Raw genomic sequence first — 23,876 nt, forward strand, 5'->3', positions numbered from 1 at the left:
GTAATTCGATTGGGACGCTTTGATTTTAAGCAACAGTCTGATTCTGTAGCGTTATGCAAAAACCGTCTAAGTCACATTTTCCAAATTTTACACGAGAGTCATTTTTCTGGTTGAGAGCATCTCTTGAATTCGATTATGAACGAAAACTGCCGGAGAAAAATGATATATACAAAAATACATCGAGGAATTGAAATTTGCCATTGGATTTTGCTAAAATGGAGCATATTTCGAGATAATGGACTTAACCGGTTTTCGCGAATTGAATTTTCTCAAAATCTTTCAAAAAACAAATTGCAAATTCATGCTAAGTCAACTTCGTTTATGTAAGAAATGGTAAACAAAAATCGTAAAACATCAGAATATCAGCTCATTCTTCTTCATTTTCATTTTCGAGGTAGTTCACCACTGTATTGTCATAAAGCAAACTTTTGTAGAAGGCATGATAGTCCTCAGGCACAAACGGCAGAAGTGACATCAAGTCGTCATATTTCGCTTTGGAAATCGTCTTCCCATTGGGATACTTTGTCTTCATACCTGAAAATGAAATTTTCTGAGATCCTGTCTTTCTAAAAATCATTGTTGTGAACGGTGCATCTTCATCTAGACAAGTTTTGAGCTTTATGATGCCAAATTGTTTTTCGTACCGCAACCAACGGACAGCTAACCAAGAGAATGGCTGATTTTCGGTGTCCACCGTTCTTTTGACACATCTTTTCCTGAAAAATTCGTTAAAGTCAAACATTTCTGACTTCGACATCTCAGTGGCGGTCATGGGTATTTTTCACCTTGCAAGACGTATTAAGTTCGTCCAGTCAGCTGGAACTCGGATTTCAAAGTCTGTATACTTTTTGGCCTTCTGAATCCTGGCGTGATCGCTGTCGCACTAGAGGTGAGTTAGTCCGGGTTCAAGAAACTTTTGATCTATCAATTCAAAATCCTCCGAAGCAATTTCGGAAACATAATACGAAACCATTCCGGCCACATACATATTCCTATTCTGAGAACCACATGTGTCCGAGTACAAGACTAGCCGTCTTATTCTTGACGGCAGTGCCTTCAGATGCTTAAACAGTCAAGAGACTACCTCAGAGGCTCCCTTGTCACCCATTCTTTCGTGCCAAACGTAATTGTATGACTTTCCCTCTTTCAAATTGCTTATTACGTGAATGGTAAGGTTGTAAGTCCACAATTGCCTTTTATAGAAAGCTATTTTAGTCTGTACAAAGGGCGGAGGAATACACTGCTGGAGATTGAAAACCACAACAGAGTGGAATGGTCGTTCTTTACAACCTCTTTGTCTTTCTGTTTAGACTCGTACGCTGATCTATAGGCTGTTTCATGGCCCTTAAGCTGAGCTTTCAAGACTCTTTTGGAATCTTCAGGATCAGCAAAACTAATTTGTTGCTTAGGATTATCATACGTTCCACAGGAGTCACTGACAGGAGGTTTAAATCCCAGATTGTATTCCTGATTGAAAACTGACTTGTACATTGCAACCGATTTTGCTGGCAGCCCCTTTTCTGCAGCAAATTCTTTGTAAAGATCTTTTTCTTATAGCAAAATTCTGCCATTTTAGCTCATGTTAGTTGACGAAGGATTTGAGTGTTCATCTTAGTCTTAGGACAATCCTTGCCAGGGATATTAGTGTCTATGACATTATCAATACTATTGGGAGGGTTGAAGGTGGTCTGAGTCTTGCAAGAAAATATTAGATTTTTAGGAACACCAATACTATCCAGTAAGGAGCTCAACTTGACAATAGCTGGACTAATATATGGCTTCCAATTTTCACATGAGAATGATAAATTAGTAGAACACTACTTGAAAACGGGGTGGTTATGATTGTTAACTTTCATAAAGTAATTAGAGGATAGTTTCAAGAACCTTTCATAGGCAGCGCGCTAGCGCTGCCTAAGTAAAGAACGATGTGGGCACAATGTGTTTTTTTTTCTCCATACCCTGGCACTTCGTATCGAAGGAGTTGTCGTAGACACTTCGAAAAGGGCTCATTCGATTGGAAATTGGAGTGGCTAGTGCCCTTTTTAATAGTCGAAAGTAATTGAAGGGCAACTAGCCCCCCCACGCTCATCATTCCCCCAAATACGTCCAAGCAAAATGTGGAGATAGCCATTTTGTTCAGCGTACTTGATTTCGAGATAAAAAAGTTCTTTTTTTGGGGGACACTCCCCAACAACCAACGGTGCAACGGTTTTCAGTTATACCTTGTGGGTATATATAGTCTTCATAGAGGATATTGTCGAAAAAGCTTCGAAAAAGGCTCATTTTATTTAACACGACACGGGCTAGTGCTCTTTTCAATAGTTGAAAGTGATTGGAGGGTAACTATCCCCCCCACGCCCATCAGTCCCCCAAATACATCCAATCAAAATTTTGAGATAGCCATTTTGTTCAGCGTAGTTGATTTCCAGATGGAAAATATCTTTTTGTGGAGGAAACTCCCCCACAACCCTCGGGGCAAGGGTTTTAAGTTATACCCTGGGGTATATTAGGTTTTTATAGAAGGCGTTGTCGTAGAAGCTTCAAAAAAGGCTCATTCGATTGGAAATTTAAAGGGCTAGTTCACTTTTTATTAGTCAAAAGTGGTTGGAGGGCAACTAGCCCCCCTCACGCCCATCATTCCCCCAAACACATCCAATCAAAACTTTAATATAGCCATTTTGTTCAGCGTAGTTGATTTCCAGATAGAAAATATCTTTTTGAGGAGGACACTCCCCCAAACCCTCAGGACAACGGTTATAAGTTTTACCCTGGGGGCATATAAGGTTTTTTTAGAAAGCGTTGTCGTAGAAACTTCAAAAAAGGCTCATTCGATTGGAAATTCGAAGGACTAGTGCCTCTTTTAATAGTCGAAAGTGATTGGAGGGCAACTAGCCCCCCCCGTGTCCATCATTCCCCCAAACACATCCACTCAACACTTTGAGAGAGCTATGTTGTTCAGTATACTTGATTCCAAGCTATAAAACTAGCTTTTGATGGGTACACGCAAGTACAACCCCCAGAACACGAGGTTTTCTTTATATACTGGGGGCAGTCAAGGTTTTTATAGAAAACGCTCTTGTAGAGTTTTTAAGACAGCCTCTTTGGATTGGAAATTCAAAGTGCTAGTTCACTTTTTAATAGTCGAAAGTGATTGGAGGGCAACTAGCCCCCCCCACGCCCATCATTTCTCCAAACACATCCAATCAAAATTTTGAGATAACCATTTTGTTCAGCGCGCTTGATTTCCAGATAGAAAATATGTTTTAGAGGAGGACACTCCCCCACAACCCTCAGGGCAAGGGTTTTAAGTTATGGCCTGGGGGCATATAAAGTTATTATAGAAGGCGTTGTCGTACAAACTTCGAAAAAGGCTCAGTCGATTGGAGATTCAAAGGGCTAGTACCCTTTCTAATAGTCGAAAGTGATTGGAGGGACCTATCCCCCTCCCCACGCCCATCATTCCCCCAAACACATCCAATCAAAATTTTTAGATAGCCATTTTGTTCAGCGTAATTGATTTCCAGATAGAAAGTATGTTTTTGAGGAGGAAACTCCCCCACAACCTTCAGGGCAAGGGTTTTAAGTTATGCCCTGGGGGCATATAAGGTTTTATTGAAGGTGTTGTTGTAGAAACTTCAAAACAGGCTCATTCGATTGGAAATTCAAAGAGCTAGTACCCCTTTTAAGAGTCGAAAGTGATATGAGTGCAACTAGCCCCCCCTCACGCCCTTCATTCCCCCAAACACATCCAATCAAAATTTTGAGATAGCCATTTTGTTCAGCGCAGTTGATTTCCTGATAGAAAATATGTTTTTGAGGAGGACACTCCCCCACATCCCTCAGGGCAAGGGTTTTAAATTATGCCCTGGGGGTACATAAGGTTTTTAAAGAAGGCGTTGTCGTAGAAACTTCAATAAAAGCTCATTCGACTGGAAATTCAAAGGGCTAGTGCCCTTTTTAATAGTCGAAAGTGATTGGAGGGCAACTAGCCACTCACCACACCCATCATTCCCCTAAACACATCCAATAAAAATTTTGAGATAGTCATTTTGTTCAGGGTAGTTGATTTGCAGATAGAAAACATATTTCTAAGGACGAAACTCACCCAAAACCCTCAAGGCAAGGATTATAAGTTATGCCCTGGGGGCATATAAGGTTTTTATTGAAATAGTTGTCGTAGAAAGTTAAAAAAGGGCTCATTCGATTTGAAATGCAAAGAACTAGTACCATTTTAAATAGTCAAAAGTGATTTGAGGGCAACTAACCCCCCTCTCTTGCCCATCTTTTCCCAAAACACATCCAATCAAAATCTTTAGATAGCCATTTTATTCAACGTAGTTAAAAGTTCTGGAAATTAGGTCTTTAAGGGTGACAACCCCTCACCTCACAACCCTCAGGGCAGGGGTAGTAAGTTATGCGCTGGGGGCATATAAAGTTTTTATTGAAACCGTTGTCGTAGAAACTTCAAAAGGGCTCATTCAATTGGAAATTGAAAGGTCTAGTGCCTTTTTTAATAGTTGAAAGTGATTGGATAGCGACTAACGCCCCTCTCACGCCCACCATTTTCCCAAACACATCCAATCAAAATTTTGAGATATCCATGCCTTCCCAAGGCCAGAACAAAATTTGCAGTTTACTGAAAAAATACAAATGAATGTGCATTGTCAGTTTAATATACATATACTGATATTTAGTAATCAAAATGTTAATGTTATTTGATTTATTAAAGTTATAAAAGTAAAAACATTTTTATTTTTTCAGTAAAGTGCAAATTTTGTTCTGGCCTTGTGAAGGCATAGGGGTTTTGCGCCCAACTTATGTTAATTTCTGCTCGTTTTTGAGTTTGACTCGGTTAATTATTGTAAGTTCTGTTCGTTTTGGGTTTCATTTATTTATCAATGCTGATTTGTGGTAGTTTCATGATTGGTAGATTATTTGATTTTAGTTTTGCTAATTTTTTCTTTAATGGGGTTATTTAATTGTCTTTGAAAAACTTATTTTTTGGAAAAAGTTTTTTTAATTAATCTTCTAAAGAAGATTAACCTCCTTGTATAGTGCTGCAGTGAGTGTACATTTAAGAGCACCAATGATTAGTCTCAGGCCCTGATGTACTAATGATTCTATTTTAGAAAGTAACTTTTTTTGAACTGAGTAATACACAGGAAGACAATATTCAATCTTTCCATATATTATGGAAATGTGTAGTTTTTGAAGCACATCTCGGCTGGCAACCCTCTTTTGCCCTGCAACAGCACGCATAAAAGTCAGCCCTTTTTCAAGTACATCACTCAGATAAGAAATATGAACATTCCAATTTAACTTATTATCAAGCCAAACTCCAAGGAATTTCACATTCCTGTCAAAGTTAATGAACTGATTATACAGAGTCAAACTAATTGAGGGACAATCCTGCCTATGGTCACTTTTCCTAGAGAAAACTATGCCAGTAGTTTTTGGGATAGAAAAAACAGATATTTTTTTATTAAGCCATATTGACAGTTTATCAAGAGCTCCCTGAAGCTTGGGTCTACAAGTTTCAGGACAAGTGCCCTCGGTCTAAATGGCCAAGTCATCTGCGTACAAGGCAAATTTTACTGAGGGTACATTATAAAAAAAGACAAGCCCCTTAGGCATATATTCCTTGGGGGGGGATTCTGCAATCCTTGTGAACTTGGGACAGGGTAATCCTTATCACAGAAAAATGTTAACATTAGATCATCAGCCAAATCTAGCTTCCTTATCTCCAGAACCTTATTGAACACAGATTGATTCTTGATCTTCAAACAGTTTTCACCGTTGATTGACCCTACCAATATTGAGTCCTTTTGGAGCTCTTTAGTCTGCTTTCTTAAAAGCATGATTGCTTTCATGATTATCCCCAGAGTAGGATTGAGGGGACCAGGATGACTATTGCTTGTTAAGCAGACTCTTATGATTTTGTCCTCATAATAATGGCATGGGTCTGAGATAACAGCAGATGTAGCTGAACCTCCTGAGTCAGGAGGGTCGGTCATTCCTAATGGCTAGCCAAGCACTATAGGAAACACCAAAACAAATGAAGTTCAACACTACCAGTCACAAGATGAAAAGAAGAAAAGGAAAAATGGCTTAAATGCCTTTAACCTTTAAACTAATAAACACAAGAAAATCAAAATTTAGCAAAATACTTTATTAGTTAATCTTTTCACCATTTTCTCCTTCCAGAAATTCCATTTGGTTTGTAAACACTGATGATGGTGATGAATCAAAACACATACAAGTCCAATCCTGTGGCCACAGACAAAAAGCAAAAACAGGCCAAGTCCAGTTACCGCCGGATCCATGAACTTGGATTGTTTTTGCGATTTACAAATTGCTGTAAAGGGACTTAGACTGAAAGTTTAAATTTTAACTCTGACCTTATTTAAAGACTTAGATCGATTCTGACTATACCAAACGACTTGTCGTGAAATTTACATAAGGTGGAGCCCATAACTAAATTTCGTAAAAAACGTGACTTTAGACGGTTTTTTATATAAATCTACTGGATTGTACTTTGGATTTTTTTTGAGAATGTTCCAGTTGAGGATCATGAAATCTGTAACCCTAGTGGAGATCATTTGTAGCTTGAACTATCGAATTATGTGGGAGAATTCACCCTGCTGAAATGAAAAACAAAACTTCCTAATATGGACCGAAAAGCCAATATACTAAAAAAGGTACTAATTCTCTTAAAAAAACTGAAAAAAATCGACAATTGACTGCCACTCGTGCTTTCTTTCGATTTGTCTCCAGTTCAGAAATAAGTTTATGTTCAGTTTCTGTACAAAAAAGTCTTAAGCTGCAAATGTTCAGACTGAAATCAGATGGATGGATGGACAAAAAAAGGCTTATGCAAAACTATTAGCGCAAGTTTTGGGCGAAACTATGCCTAATCATTTTACATGTTTAGCAACAAACCCAGAAAATACAGCGAGAAATAAAATGATATAAAATAATATGCCAATATAAAAATATAAGCCAACCAAACATTTAAATTCTTCCTGCAAAATGAAACCTGTAAAAAGGTTAAGGTTGTATTCCTTTTAATACCTATATTTGTAACCTGTGCAACTCTCATGTTTTGTCTTTATGAATAGAAAATCTAAAAATATGGCTATTATCTTTTTATTACCTTATGATGCGGCAACACTGTTGCGGTTCCAATTACTTCAGTTGGTAAAATGAAGATATAGCGAAGCTTTAGATGTGGTATATTAGACGATTTTGTCATGTAGGATTAACTAATGGTTTATTTTTCATCCTTCATCCATAAAACGTGCCCTAGCTATCTCAACCTTTCCATCATTATAGCTTTAGAAAGCTGGATAGGACCACATTTCTCGCCTAGATTACTATTTCAAATAAAGTCCGACGGGTATCCAATGCAATCTGTTGACAATTCTCTGGAAAACATCAAGCAAATCCTCCTCCATCTTCAGATGCGCCTTTTCTATAATCATTATAGAATATGAAACAATACTTCATTGACTGTTTAGCAATATTAATTAAAACAAACTTTCCGAAAAATAAGTTTTTCAAAGAAAAGTAAAGGCCATTTTAAACTTAAGCTCAGCAGATACAGATAACTGCTAAAATTCAAGCTCAAAACGACCAGAAATTACTATTAAAGAATAAGTGAAATCCAGAACGAACAGAAATTGAAGAAACAATCATAGGTAAAGACATACAACAAGTAATAATATAAATGAATAAATAGATCTTAAAGCGAGTAATGCTTAGATGGGATATGAAAATCAAGCTTAAAACGAAAAACTATATTTTGCTATTGAAGTATAAATGAAACTCAAAACCAACAGAAATTAAATAAACAATCAACGCAAACAAACATACAATAGATATTAATGAAAATGAATAAATAAATTTTAAAACGAGTGAAACTTAAATTGAATATGTAAATCAAGCTTGAAACGAACAAAAATCACTACAGACAAGAGTTCTGGTATCGCCTCCTTCTCTCACTGTAAAAGTCTAAAACTTGTTGCGTCATTGGCGCTTTACTGAAAACGAATTGAATGTCAGATATTTTCTTTTGTACCTAAAACTTAAAATAAACATTAAAATTATAGTAAAATTCTGAACTGACAAGCATTGAGTTATTAATACTGTTATACATCAAATATTCAGTTTAATTTATTAGTTCTTTCTAAAGTTGTTCAAGAGGAATATAGTTTCACTACAAACAAGAGTTTGGATGCTACCCCCTTCCTTAACGGTAAATAAAAACCAAAAGCCTACTACGTCATTGGGGCTTCACTGGAGACGAATTATATTAAAAATATTTTCTTTTCCAGTTCGTACAGCATTGAAAAAAATAAAATAAAAAGAAATAAATTCTTGAGCTGATGGATCTTTCGTTTGGATGCTACCCCCTTCCTTAACGGTAAATAAAAACCAAAAGCCTACTACGTCATTGGGGCTTCACTGGAGACGAATTATATTAAAAATATTTTCTTTTTCAGTTCTTACAGCATTGAAAAAAAAAATTAGAGAGAAATAAATTCTTGAACTGATGGATCTTTCAACGACTAATATCACTATATATCAAATATTCAGTTTGATGTTGTTTATACTTTCCAAGACTGTTCAAGACGCATATTGTTTTCAGTAAAGCGCCGATGACGCAGTAGGTTTTAGACCTTTACAGTGAGCGAAGGAGGCGATACCCAAACTCTTGTTTGTAGTGATTTTTGTTCGTTTCAAGATTGATTTACATATTCAATTTAAGTTTCACTCGTTTTAAGATTTATTTATTCATTTACATTAATATCTATTGTATGTTTGTTTGCGTTGATTGTTTATTTAATTTCTATTCGTTTGATTTTCATATTCCATCTAAGCATTACTCGCTTTAAGATCTATTTATTCATTTATATTATTACTTGTTGTATGTCTTTTCCTATGATTGTTTATTTAATTTCTGTCCGTTTTGGTTTTCATTTATTCTTTAATAGTAATTTCTGGTCGTTTTCAGTTTGAAATTTAGTAGGTATTTGTATATGCTGAACTTAAGTTTAAAATGGCCTTTACTTTTCTTTGAAAAACTTATTTTTCGGAAAGTTTTTTTTAATTAATTTTTGTTCGTTTTTTATTGCAGAAGTTTCAAGTTTTCAAAAATTCCTTATTTCAAAATCAAACTTAAAAACAAAAAAAAATCTTCCTCAAAGTATCAAAACTGGTATCAAAGTAAGAATATCAAAGTGAAAAAACTGTGCCCCTTTGAAATGAGCTTCATTTGAAGTTCATCCAACAACCCCTTCTATATGAAATGCATCTGGGAAAAAAATAAATGGAGTGTGGAGGGAGGATAGCTGCTCTCCGATCACTGTTTGCTCTTAAAAAGTGAATTACAACTTTCAATTTCCAATCAAATGAGCCCTCTATGAAGTTTATACGAGCTTCCCTTCCATAACAACCATATATGTCCCCAGGGCATAACTTGTAACACCTACTTTGGGCTCTGGGGGGGGGGGTGTGTCGACACCTAAGTTTTTGTTATCTGAACTTTGAACTATTTTTAACAAAATGTCTATCTCGAAATTTTTATCTGATGCATTTAGGGTGTGGAGGGAGGGGGGCTAGTTGCCCTCCAATTTCTTTCGACTCTTAAAAAGTGAACGAGAAATTTCAATTTCTAATCAAATGAACCCTCTCCGAAGTTTATACAAGCATCCCTTTAATAAAAACGATATATGCCCCCAGAGCATTACTTACAACGCCTGCCTCCGGGCCATGAGGGGTTGCGTCGATAAAGGAGTTTTTCTTATCTGACTTCTGAATTATTTTTAATGAAATGGCTATGTGTAATGAATGGCTGAAATGGCTAGGTGCCCTCCAATCTCTTTTGACTCTTAAAAAGTGAACTAAAACTTTCAATTTCAAATCAAATGAGAGCTCTTTGAAGTTTATACGAGCATCGATTCCATAAGAACCATATATGCCCCCAGGGCATAACTTATAACGCCTGCCCCCGGGCCCTGGGGGGGGTGTGTGTCGTCACCGGTGTTTTTTTTATATGATCTTTGAACTATTATTAAAAAAATGGCTATCTCGAAATTTTTATCGGATGCGTTTGGGAAAAAGGGCGTGAGGGGGGGGGGCTGGTTACCCTCCAATATCTTTTGACACTTATAAAGTGAACTGGAACTTTCAATTTCTAATCAAATGAGCCATCTCTGAAGTTTATACGAGCATTCCTTCCATAAGAACTATATATGCCCCCAGGGCATAACTTATAACCCTTGCCCTGAAGACCTTGGAGGGGAGAGTCATGCTCAAAGATATAATTTCCAGAACTTTCAACTACGTTGAACAAAATGGCTATCTCAAAATTTTAATTGGATGTGTTTGTGGAAATGGCGGGCGTGGAAGGGGTGTTAGTTGCCTTCCAATCACTTTTGATTATTAAAATGGCACTAGCTATTTAAATTTCCAATCGAATGACCCCTTTTTGAAGTTTCTACGACAACGCTTTCTATAAAAAACCTTATAAGCCCCCAGGGCATAAGTTACAGCCATTGCCCTGAGGGCTGTGGGGAGAGGGGTCGTCATAATCAAAGACCTAATTTTAAGAATTTTCAACCACGTTGAACAAAATGGCTATCTTAAAATTTTGATTGGATCTGTTTGGGGAAAAGGTGGGTAAGAGAGGAGGGTTAATTGTTCTCCAGTTACTTTCGAATAATTAAAAGTGCATTAGCCCTTTTAATTTACAATCGAATGGCCCCTTTTTCAAGTTTTTACAACAAAGTTTTAACCAAGAAGCTTATATGACGCCAGGGCATAACTTACAACCCTTGCCCTGAGGGCTGTAGGGGGAGTTTTCTCCTCAAAAACATGATTTCTATCTGGAAATCAACTACGTAGAACGAAATGGCTATCTCAAAATTTTGATTGGATGTGTTTGGGGAAATGGTGGGCGTGAAAGGGGTGTTAGTTATCTTCAAATCCCTTTTAACCCTAAAAAAGGGCACTAGTACTCTCGATTTTCAATCGAATGAGCCCCCTTTGAAGTTTTTACGACGACCCCTTCCATATGAAGTGCCTCTGGGAAAAAAATAATAAATAAATAAATAATAATAAAACATTGGAGCGATATTGCCTTTACTATAGGCAACGCTATAGTGTTGCCTCTGATTAACAAAAATATTTGACTCTTGCAAATAAAGAATTATAAGTATTTAAATCTATACAATTAAAACGTATTAGCCAAAATCGCTGTCTGACGACAAGAAAACTGTATCGCATACTCTCGGGAGGAATATAGAAAAAACAATTTGCCTTCTCCCTAAAGCCAAAAATCTAAGTCTTCTTTGTGGCAATTTTCGTCAGAAAATTGCCGAAAACTTTTATTGTCTTTGTTTTATAAATGTATGTACCACTGTGCAGAATGAATATATTATACTCTTGCTAAAATACATAGTGCCACCAGTGAAGACCAGGGTTGCCACCCGGTGATGAAAAAAGTTACTAGATTTTCAGTGATTCTTTTGTTCATTTAGTGATTTTCTTTTATAATCTAGTGATTTATGTGCTGATCTTTATTTAGGCAATACAAAAATCACTAGAAATAGTGATATATCACTAGGGGTGGTAACCCAGGTGAAGACTGTCGGATGACTGGAATAAAAAAGGAAATAACCGTATAACAGGTTAAATATTATTTAGCATAAAGTTGGGAAGAGAAATTTCTCTTAAGATAAAACAATCGACCGATACATCAAAGCTCTTTCTACAGCTGCATTTATACTACACGAACTTAATCATGTAGGATAATAACTGGTTTCTTAGAAGTAGTTTAAGCTTGGTTTTCAGTACTGCACGAATAGTTTTTTTTCTGTGAAGGAAGTACAGTTTTATATTTTCTACAACTTAGCTTTCTAGATTAAGCTAATGCTCAACTTTCTAAAACTATGGCCGATCATGTTCGTGCTGTTTTGATATAGCCGTAGAAGGAGTTTTGATATATTTGTTGACTATTTCATCTCGAGGGGAATTTCCATCGCTAGTTTCTTGGTGAATGATATTCACGAAAAGAAAGAATATGTGAAGCTTGTCTTCCAGTGATTTGTTTATTTCTGTAGAGAAAACTTTGCTTAAAAAGTATATTTCTAGACCCTTAATGGCTTTGCTTTCCATTCCTTTTTTAAGCGAAATTACTTTTCTAATAAATGTTTATGATTCACTCCGGATTCCAAGTAAAAATTGATAGAATCCTCCCAAGACTTGACGGAGAGTTTTTTATGGGCTCAGTATATTTGCGAAGAGAACTTGTGTGAAACTGAAAATGTATTTCATTCTTTTGATAATTCATCCAATGTAGAAACTCTTATTGTTTTGTTTGAGTTCTAGAAATTGCTTGTTTGAATTTTTAGGTCACTCATCTTAGTCTCTTGGTATGATATTCTCTACTACATCCCTAACGTAATTTTTTAGACAATATATTGTTATTTGTAATCAGTATCAAATTAGATTAATCTATTAAACAGTCTTCTAACGCTATTCTGTGAATCTTTTTTCCAAGAGTGGTGTCAATTTTTTTTTTTGGGGGGGGGGGGTGGGAGGGTAGGGAGACATGGACCTTCTAGACTTTGAAAAATTTCTTCTTTAGCATTTTCCGTTAAAAATTGGAAAACTACAAAATTTTCCCGTCCCCCCACATTTTGAAAAAAATGCGTTTGCATTTACCTAATTTTCGTGAATTGGCACCAGTGCATTCAAATATTCAGTTTCCAGTTTGGACAGCTTCTTCTTTTTTATCCTTTTTTCTTATGCTTTTTTGATGCCTTTTTAAGGTATACCCTCTGGGACAAATTTGCTTGTCCTTAGTTTTCTGCGTTATATCTCTTTACATTAATAAATGACATGAATTGAGTTTTTCCTTATGATGTTTCCTGTACAGCTTGAGTAATTTGCTTTATCTCTCCGAAAAGTACATCTGTTGTACTTTCCATAACTGAGCTGTCAAGATTATAAAGTTTCTGCTGAACTTCCTAAAATTATGACAGAGAGGGATTGTGCTACTTGAATGTGGAAGTTTTGTTGTGGCCAGTGAGAATGGCTTCATGAAATTTATAAACATTGGAAGCTACAGTGACGACAGTGGTCAAATATGGCTCTGAAGCATGGGCGCTCCGAAAAGTGGACGAAGATTTGCTAGATGTTTTCCAGAGAAATTGCCTATGGATTATTCTGGGTACCCGGATGACTGACCGTATTCTAAATAGTAGGCTCTACGAAAAATGTGGTTGAATCGCGGTTTCTAGGGCTATAATGAAAGAAAGGTTGAGATGGATAGGGCACGCTCTGTGGATGAAGGATGGCAGATTGCCGAAAATTGTCCTTTTCGGCCAACCGTCTAGGGCTAAACCGAAAGCAGGTCGTCCTCGTCTGGGGTGGGAGGATGTCATTAAGAAAGATTTAAAGGAAATAGGAACATCCTGGAGGGTGTAAAGAGAGAGGCTTTGAATAGATTGGGATGGAGGAGGAGGGTGCGTAGTTATGCTGGCCTCAGGCTGCTAGGTGCTGCGGTGAGTTGGTATTAGTAGTAGTAGTAGTAGAAATCTTTCAATGCATAATAAATAAAAAACATATATTTCTTGGTCTAGGTTCTTTTGGTTCTACGAGTTTTCTTTATGAACCAAAATGATCAAGCGCTTGTTTTTTTTATAATATTGATTATATACAGTGTTAGTGATCATATATTTTTTTCCAAATCCTAATTTGATAGAATCTATGCTAAAATGAATTCAAGCGCATTCCATATTGTGATTTGCACTAAAATCAGCAGCAAATGTATATTCTTTTCTAGCTTCTAACACTGTTTGTTTCATGAACTTGATGAATTGGTATCTCAATCACCAATTCAAAGATTTAAATTGTGATTGTCACTTTTATTTTGGCTTTTCTCCAAGGATGTAAAAGGTGAGACCAAAAGCAGTGGATAGTAACTTTTATTTATTATGCTAAGTAAAAATTTCAAGAAATTGCTGACAAATAAGTAAATAAAAATCTATTTCAGGATGATCAGTAAGAAAAGCTCTATGTTTCTTGGTGTTGAGAAAACAACAGAAGTTGACCAATTGAACAAATGGGAGGAGAGGAGACGAAGGTATGCAGAGAGAAAAGGAAAGTTAAAACTGGGGGGTAAGTTGCAATTATTTAAAGCAGCAAATTTTTGTTTTTTCATAGCCAAATCTCTTGAGTTCTTGAAGTTAAAACTATCAGATAAAGGGGTATGTTAAAGGCCATATAAGATAAAGGCCAGAAGTTAAAGGGTGAAGTGGGTCCTAACCCTCTATGCTCCGTGGTTCTGGCTAGTGGTTTTTAGTGCCACATGTAAATTGTTAACCTCACATCTCTAAGAAATCGTAGGAATTCTCCTGTTTTTTTATTTTGCAAACCAATAATTTCATGAAATGAAATAAATAGTGATTTGAAAATCTTAAGAATGGAAGCCTGATCAATTTTCTAATAGTTCGCCTTCCCAATCTGACCTAGTTTTCACTACATGGTCTTGTTAATAGTAACATAATTTAATCTAACTGTAATGTAACTTGTTAATGTAACTGTTAATGTAACTTGTTAATAGTAACTGTAGGGAGACTGAGCTTTACTGTCTGATGTTCGTCTAAACTGGGACAGAAAATTAGATTTTGATGTGTCGCTTGTATCTCCCAAACCAACTAGTTTTTTTTTGCAAGGAATGAACTATTTAGTTGAGAAATAATGGGAAAACCACAATTTCGAACAGTTTTACTGATGCCTTGTAGGGGAAAAGTATGTTATGTAGTTTCCCTTTTCCCCCTGGAAACTAAAAATGTATGTATAAAAAAATATGATGCGTGGCAAACTCACCCAACTTTTGTCACATCCGCATCGATTTTGCATTTCCTTTGTAGAATTTTCCCCTTTAAACTTGCCTCCCCATAGAAAATTCTCACGTAAAAAATCACCTCCGTCCTTTCAGAAAATTCCCTTCCCCTCCCAAAAAATCCATATATTTTCCGATAATAAATACTATTTGTAAATATTAGGCAAATTGCATAGCTTACATACCTCTCCCCAGGGGCTGTGGGGAGCCATGTCATCGCCAGGGGCATAGTTATTGGACCTCTCAACTATGCTCAACCAAATACCTATCTCAAAATTTCGAGCGGCATCCCGACTTCGAAAAAAAGGGTATGGGAGTGTGGCTAGTTATCCTCCAATCTGTTTGATCACTTAAAAAGAACACTTGAGCCTTTAATTTTTGTTGAAACGAGTCCTCTTCCGATCTTCGAGGACTATTGGTTCGATACGATCACCCTGGCGGATAAAACAACAACAAATAGACACACATCGTTTTGGGACGTTTCACATTTGCTGAACAATTTCTATCTCAAAATTTTGATCGGACGACTTTGAGGGAACAGGGACGTGGGAGGGGGCTGTCTTCCCTCTAGTCTTTTCAGTCACTTATAAAGGGAATTTGAGTTTTAATTGTCTATCAAATGAGTCCTCTCCCAATCTTTTAGGATCACTGGTTCCATACGATCACCCTGGGAAAGCAAAAAAAAAAAAAAAAAAAAAAAAAAAAAAAGAGACACATGCGTGTTTCTTTTTTTTTCTCAGATTTTCTCAAGCTCATGGTTTTTGTTGGGTACCATTAAATTTAATGAATTTTGTATATTTGGAACCAGCACAAAAGGCCAATTCTTTTTATGGAATGATTGTTGTCAAAATTCATTTTTTTGAAAGTTTCGGCTACTATTGGGCCTAGTCGCTCCTTACTTACAGTTCGTTCCCACGAACTGTTTGATTGAACTCCCCATTCTTATCCTGGGAGTAAACATGCGACTGTTTGTTTCTATTGCTTTTTTTTTAGTGACCTTGCTAGCGATTGATTTAATATAAATTTTGCAGCATTTCTTTCCTCTAGAAGAGTAACGAAACACAAGGCTTGCTTTTGCAAAAATGTGGAAAAACTTTGCTATTTTTTTAGAACGCTGGTCATGGACTAGTTTCACTGGGGATTCTATTGAAAAGAAATAAAAAAGAAAAGACTCATAAAAATAAAGCATACTTGATATCATAAAAATTGATATCATGTATCCATTTTTATCATATATCAATATCATATATCACAAAATGGATATCATATATCCATTAGTGACTCAAAATTATGCTCTCCAAACAATTTGATTATTTACCTGATCAAAAATACGTAACTCTAGATTCAAATAACAAATCAGTTTTAAATCCTAGTCGAAAAGATCAATGCTGCATCAGATGACCTAGTCAGCATTGAATTTATTTTAACTCAACAAGTGGTACACATTTGATAATTCACGATTCACAATTCACAGTGGTACATAATTCACAAAATCATGATCACTTAGACGGGACCGGTTTCTCTTATAATGAAGTAGAAAGTAATAAGTAAAATTTAATTATTAGCGTATCTTCGATCAGAATTTTGCTGAAAGTCCTATTAACCACTGAACCTCTCCTACTACTACCAAGGTACATGATTGTATCTTGGATACTACTTTATTCTGGAGATGGGGTCGACTATTTTGTACATTCGTTACTATTGGTTTTACAATCGAACTGGTAAATGGCACAACCGCCTTTCGGAATTTGACAGAACCGAGTTAAAGTCGACTTTAAGTTGTATTTCTCTATAGCTCTTTTATTTATTTAGGTGTGAACTGTTTTGAGCTTTTCAATGCTAGCACTAAAAAAAATAAAATATATGTAGAGAACCTTTGGCTCTCACAGGAAGCTGGAAGTATATCTAGAATTAGATAAAATAAAGGTAATATTGTTGTACTGAGAATGGCGAAGCTTTTCATTACTATTGGTCCACTGGTACACAAAGCCTTTCAAGGCGGGGGGGGGGGTGACCGGAGCAGCTTCCCCTGGCGGGGTGACTGGGGGGGGGGGTTTCAGTTACCCACTTTAATAAAAATTTTCGCTTTGATTCGGCTTTTTTCTACTTATATTTCAGCCGCGAGGGGGCTTTGTAACTAATTTTTCCCCTGACACCATCAAACCTAGGAACGGCTCAGCTGGTACGATACAGCTGAGTGGCGATATTTTTGATTGCGTATCGAGTGTTGGACAACGTTTTATTTACCCTGGAGCTGTTGCTAAATTATTTATCATCGGATTGAAAGAATTTTTTTTTTTGTAATTTTGGAAGTAAAGACTGTTTCATCAAAGTTCATATTTGTGGGTATACTACAGAGGGGTGTGTATATCTTTTCCTCATTGATTTTCTTTCGCTTATTTTATGACTTTGATTAAATATTAAAGAAAGGATGGTCTGAGAAGCAATTGTTTACTCCCCTATTAACTACTTGTCATGTTATAAAGCCACCCAAGAGCAAAATGGCTGCGGTAGGCCCTCTTTCACTGCTGTACCATAAACTTAATAAAACTTGGCTTTCTTTTTCAATTTGATAGCAGAATTCAAAGGTAACGAAGAAATTTTTGAAAGTAGTAAATAACACTGTGAATACAACTTAAACGAATATTTCGGCTGTATATGTGACACCTGTCATCAGCGAAATATAATATAAAACAAATAAAAAGAAATCAAACTTACTAAAAAAACTCATCGATAAGACAAATTGTAAAACTAGAATCGTAAAATAAATTTTGAAAGAGCCTCAGCTTCCACACCTCACATAGGTTCCTGCCAAGACTCCAGCCAAGATCTGGAATTGTCGTGTAAATTGGATAAATATCCAAGATACTTAAAAAATATCAGATATTCAACTTTCAATTGATCATCCCGTCACTGGAATAAAGATTTTACTGTACGTCTTTATCGTTATTTTGAAGTGATGTTTTTAGCCTTTGCTGGACCGTGATTATCAACATTTGCTCTCTAAGGGACGGAATTTAAGCAAAATATGAAAATGAGATACTGCTATTTTCAGGATGCTGGTCGTCGACTTGGATCAATGGGGGACACTGTTGATAGCAGCATCCTTCCAGCTTCAATGCCTTTGCTTCCTGAAGAGTTTAGGAAGGATTCCATAACTGCCATGACCTGGAATGGCTTAGTAGCCGTGACAGAGGTAAGTTCACTTTTTGTGACAATAAGTAGATATACATAATAACTAGACAGTCACTCCCTATTTAAAAATAGTAGTATTTATGTAGTGTATTTATGAAGCAGTATTTTTTTCTTTTTTAACTTAATGTGCAAAGAACATGTATAACATGAGTCTTTATTGAGATTCAATATTCAAACATTCCAGCTTCTTCTTCTTCTTCTTCTTCTTCTTCTTCTTCTTCTTCTTCTTCTTCTTCTTCTTCTTCTTCTTCTTCTTCTTCTTCTTCTTCTTCTTCTTCTTCTTCTTCTTCTTCTTCTTCTTCTTCTTCTTCTTCTTCTTCTTCTTCTTCTTCTTCTTCTTCTAAGGCTTTGCTTCGATGGATTTTTACTGCAACTCTTGCAACATGGTAGAAATAGCTTATTGTATCGTCCTTATAGGTCTTAGAAAGGGTTTGGTTTCATATAGTTGTCTAGCTGCTTTAGACAATCCGAAAGAAAAAATATATAAAATCTTGAGCCAGGGGTACTACCCGTCCCTTAAGCCATGTCGACCTTACCATCTTTGAGGAAAATGTTCATTGTTCAAATGCTCATTCACGAAGGTCAGCAGTAAAATGTGGAGGAGCTTCATCTTGCATAAAAATTAAGTCATGAGTTTTCTCCCAGATGTTGGCAACTGTCCAGATTTCGGCTTTCAGCATGGTGAGGTACATTTTACAATTCAAGGTGCCGAACAGCATGAAAGGCTTTCCAATCCTACCTGGAGATACACCATCCACACTACTGTTATTACCCCCACCGATCTGAAGATCTGCTCTATCATTCCAAAGACTTTATAAGGATCTGGTCAATCTTAATACCAAGTCAATATAATCTCCGCATGCCCCATACGAATGTCATAGTCTTTGTTAGAGACCGCTTGACAGTAATTTGACTTCCATATGCGCCGTTGAGGCTCTGTCTCGAAGCAATGTCTGTATAGTTTGAAAAGAGTAACCTCTTTCCCTTGCTGATTGCCGAATAAATTTTTTATTCGGCATTTTTTATTCGGCATTTTATTCGGTTATTTTAAGTGGTTAATTACCTTGAGACGGAAATCAGCTATTAAATTTCATATATTAAGGAATATGCATTAAAGATTCGAGAAGAACATAGCTGCAAAAAAAAAAAAAATGACTTACTTTTTAATCAGCTGTTGATAGTTCCTAGTACGAAAAAAACTGACATAATTTTATGCACGAAATTTAAACTTGTATTTCTGTTTCTTGTATAGAGCCATGACTATTTGCCTTTTTCAATTCACCAGTTGAAAGCCACAAAAGGAATGAGGATTCGTCTATGGGAGAATTGATACCAAATTGAGCTCTCCTGTCTGGTTGTACTGTAAGCTCAAGATAAAAAAAATAATTCGAAACATCGTAACTTTCTTATAGTTTTTTCTTGCTTTTCTGTATCTTCTTTCTGGTTCATTAATGTTACTCGTTCTAATTTGGTTTACTTTTACTATGTCTCTTCGTTGTTCTTTGATTTTTTTCTTTTGTTCCTCTCTTTTTTTTGTTCTTTTGTCTGCTTTAGTAGCTAATGAATTCAACTGAATTAAATTTTATAATTTTCAATAGATTTTGGTGGTCATCTAGGAAATTCATTTTTGTGTTTTAGGTGTATTTTCACCAGCTTTTTACTTGTCAAGCCTTATGTCACAATGTCAGTCGTTTTGTAGTTCTTTACCCCTGTTCCCTGATCGCGTTTCCTTGTCGACGGTCCAATAAAGAAGTTATTTCATCGCCTCAACGATATGTTTCTAAAATTCGTCAACACTGTTTTATCTGCTATTGGGTTTCACCGTTGCTATTACTGCACAGATTGTCTATAGCTTCCTAGTTCTATACCCCTGTTGCCTGATCGAGTTTCCTTGTCGACGATTTAAAAAAATGAGTTATTTCATCGCCTCAATTCGTCAACTATGTTTTATCTGCTGCTGGGTTTAATAACTGCACTTTAACCATTCTATAGTAATCGTTCAATTTCTTTAGATTGCATATATGTTGAGGAAGGATTGCTTTGCCGTGCGGTAGTATGACCTTTGAAGCCAGGAGATCAAATGAAACTGGGCTTTTTGGAAATACCGTAAGAATGCTGTATAAAACACTAAAAATAGTGTACTGCGGGAATGGATGTGATCGGTCGTCCTCATTCTCAAAATAAAAAAATTATAGCTTTTTACCAATTTTTTTGGCCAAGTACTTTTTCAAACTGTTTATTTCCCATTTGTGCGATCAGTGAGACAGAGATATGTCGAACGACTTGTTATTCCCTTATCTGGAGTGTCTAAAAACTACCCAGCGTATTTTATTTTTAAATATCAGCGTAGATTATTGCCGCAATATTTCAATGAAATATTTTTGGCTGGTTGTGTTCTCCACGAACACGTAAACAGACAAAAATCTCAGATATTGCACCCTCATGCTGTAACTCGAAGATTGTATTTTTTTTTATTCTTTTTTGTTTCTTTAGAGGGTGGTACTGAGAGAGGTAATCACGATAGCCTTTTTTGAGGTCTTTAGAAATATCACACCACGTAGAGTGAGACAGTCTAATTTTTAATCATTTTCTTTATTTTTATTTTAATGTCATTTTAATTTTACTTTATTTAATTTTTATTTTATTGTACTTTTTATTTTAAAATATTTTCTTTTTTCCTTCGCCTGTTTTTCTTTTGTTCATTTTCTTTTTTTGGTGATGGCTATGTAAAGGGTATATTTTTTAAAGGGTGTTTAAAATGGCATGATTCAGTGAAAAGGTTAACAGGTAAAACCCGTGATCCTCACTTAAAAATCCTGAAAGAGGACGACACTTAAGTAACAGCAACTGAGGTTAATGGTTTTTTGCTGGTATTTGCACCACTTACCCGAGTTTCTCACAAAAGGAACTAGCTGCAGTCCTCATATCCTGGAGAAATCCCAGTGTGTCTCCTTCGTGAATTTGCGCCCTTCCTTGCTACCCCTCTCGCTAGTATCATCAACCTTTGCATAACACTCGGTAAATTTCCCAACCCCTGGAAAAAATCCAAAAACCCCTGGTGATCCCTAAGAAATCCCCGCCAAAATCATGCGATGGCTTAAGGCCTATCTCGCTGACTCCCTGCATGGCCAAGGTAACAGAGACCTTCGTTGCAAGACTGCTGATGAGTGATATAGAACCAAATATAGACCCTTTCCAGTACGGATGCCTCAGTGGCTCCAACACGTCAGTGTACTTAGTGCGTTTGTATGACGACATTCTATCGTGGCTCAAGAAAGGGAACAGCTTCGTAGACTTGGCCCTCGCTGATTACAGAAAAGCCTTCGATCTCATCAAACACATTATCGCCTCAATAACCTAAGTGAAATGGGCGCCAAAAGTGACTTGCTGCGTCTAGTCGCTAATTTTCTTTCCCAGCGGGAGCAGGGCGTTTTCGCTCTTAGCGAAGACGATTCAAATTCTGCATTTCTCCCAATCACTTGTGATGCCCCTCAGGGCACTAAACTACCCAGAATTATTTTCCTCGCTGTGATTAACTTTATCCTGCTTACTTTCAAGGACAGATATAAATTCGTTGATGATCTGTCATTCTTACTCAAATATTTATTACAAGGCCAATCAGAGATCTGCCGTTTTGATCCTAGTCTACCCACGGTTTTTCAGCATGAATGCGAGCAAGCTAGCCTTACCCTCAATGAGCAGAAGTGCAAGGTGTTGTTTTTCAACCCTCTTAAATCGGACTTTCAGGAGCCCACTACCTTGTTTAAAACAGTTGGCAGTGAGAAAATTCTTGGGGTAGTTTTCTCCGTTGATTACAAGTTCAACAACCACGTTAGTGAACTTATGCGAAAAGGGCATGCAGCGCTGCAGTCAATGATTACCATGAAGCAGTTCGGGTTGAGTGAAAATTCCATAAAGCTTGCCTTCAATACTTATATCCTACACATCATTGAATAAGGGTGCCCAGTGTGGGGCACTAGTGTACAGTTGAGTGCTGGGATGTGTCAAGATATCGAAGCTATCCAAATACGGACTTGTAAGATTATGCTGGGTCAGGCCTTCACTATTTATGACAATGCGCTTAAGGTTCTTGGCCTCGAGTCGCTTTTTAACCGCCGTCAGAGACTTTTTTGCCAGGTAGGCCATTTCCTGCTCCGTAGCAGCAAACACAAGACGATCCTGCCCCCGCTAGCCCCCGTTACGTCTCGTAACCGGAGACAATACAAGCTCAATCCAGTGACATGCTGTACGACTCGCTGCCAGCATTCTTTTGTCCCCTTTTTTACAGACATGGTCAACAATTCCTAAGAGAAGTAATACGGTTTTTTAATTCATTTCTTGTTGTTGTATTTGTTATTTAACTTCGCCGTATTTGTAAAAACCCTTGGTATTAGTGTTTTTAGTGCTAAAAAGAGTAAGTTTAATAAATATGTCTAAGTCTATAAACAAGTTCGCTTCTGGCTTTCGATATATTTGTTTGTTTAGTGTAAATCAAACACTTATTAAGTTAAGTTAGCAAGTCAACATTGATGATTTTTTTTAAATAAGTCATTTCATCGGTTTTAAGATATACTTCAGAAATTTTTTGACCGTCCTTTGACTGCTATTGCGTTAATGAACTTAGTTTTAAGTATTCTTTTCTCAATTGTCCCCCTCCTCCCTTCCCTGAATTTTTATCTAAAACATTAACAACAAGGGTTGTGAAAGTAAACGTAAAGAACCCAAAAGATTTTTGAGCAGCTTGCTCTTTGTTTATTAGTAGCCCCCCTAACAAATACTTTACAGGCTAGTAAAAATAATAAAGATCAAAGGAATTAATAGAAGATGGACCATGAACTGGAACATCCCAGAAATTGTTATATATGCCTTAATATTAATTATTATGCTAGAAATTCTCATATACCGTAGAATTATACATGCCATTTTAACTAAGGTTTATATAATTCGGAATTTTTGAAACCTCCGACATTTTAACAATAACTAAACAGAAAAAAATAAATAGCTAATAATTTTTTCATCCATCTTATTATTAATCTCCCATCTTTCATCCTACCTTATTTGTTTTGTTTTGTTCTGAAAGAGGAACACAATAAAGTAAGGAGAGAGGAAGCAGTAAAAATAAATTGCTTACTTAAGACATTTAGATCTTAGAATTTTCAGGGCCATTTGTGTCGCTCAAGATTGCAAAAAAACCTTTCCATTCGTTCCTCAGCTGGGCAACAACTAGTCAATTTTTCATTCTGAGCTTAATGAAGCATTAAACTTTTAAAGTATCTTTTGTTCTGGTAACGGAGAGCTCAATTTAGGATCTTCTTGCTTTATTGTTGTAATTTCCTTCTATGCAACTATTCTTTTCCTCAGTCGTGATGAGGGAAATCTCCTATATTTCAATTCATTGGTGAATATTAGCTATTCTCAGGCTTTTATGAAGTCCCTAAAATCAAGCGAAGGCTCTTATTACTCTCTAAAATTGAGTTTAGTCCCTAAAGTCTCTTTTTTGCTTTGTCTAAAATTTGATCTCCTCAAGGCTACTAAAAGCTGTGAGTAGACTATTTTTGTCGATATCTTTGTTTCTATTTCAATATTTTGATTCTTGTAATTTATTCTCTTCACCTAAGGCAAAAGACATTATTATAGACTACATCATTTCTGACTTGACAAAGCATACGGTCTAGTAACAAAACTAAGAGACCGCTCCCTTTCCTCTGGATCAGTTAGCTAACAGGTGGCAGGGTTCAGTTGGTTTGTTACTCAGAGAACGGTTTCCTGG

At 36.4% G+C, this 23,876-nt stretch overlaps 1 protein-coding gene across 2 annotated transcripts in view; it reads left to right on the top strand.

Moving 5' to 3' along the window:
• The window catches only part of rho-5 (rhomboid-5), a 349,085-nt gene that overhangs the window by 57,972 nt on the left and 267,237 nt on the right, over positions 1-23,876 (top strand). For both annotated transcript variants that reach the window (XM_089100907.1, XM_089100993.1), the window contains exons 4-5: positions 14,060-14,182; positions 17,966-18,107. In XM_089100907.1, coding sequence (XP_088957033.1) covers positions 14,060-14,182; positions 17,966-18,107 — 265 coding nt within the window. The remainder of the gene's footprint in view (positions 1-14,059; positions 14,183-17,965; positions 18,108-23,876) is intronic.

Source organism: Artemia sp. Qi Xiang Cuo, chromosome 1 (genome assembly GCF_049724085.1).
Source record: "Artemia sp. Qi Xiang Cuo chromosome 1, ASM4972408v1, whole genome shotgun sequence".
In the NCBI taxonomy this organism is placed as follows: domain Eukaryota; kingdom Metazoa; phylum Arthropoda; class Branchiopoda; order Anostraca; family Artemiidae; genus Artemia; species Artemia sp. Qi Xiang Cuo.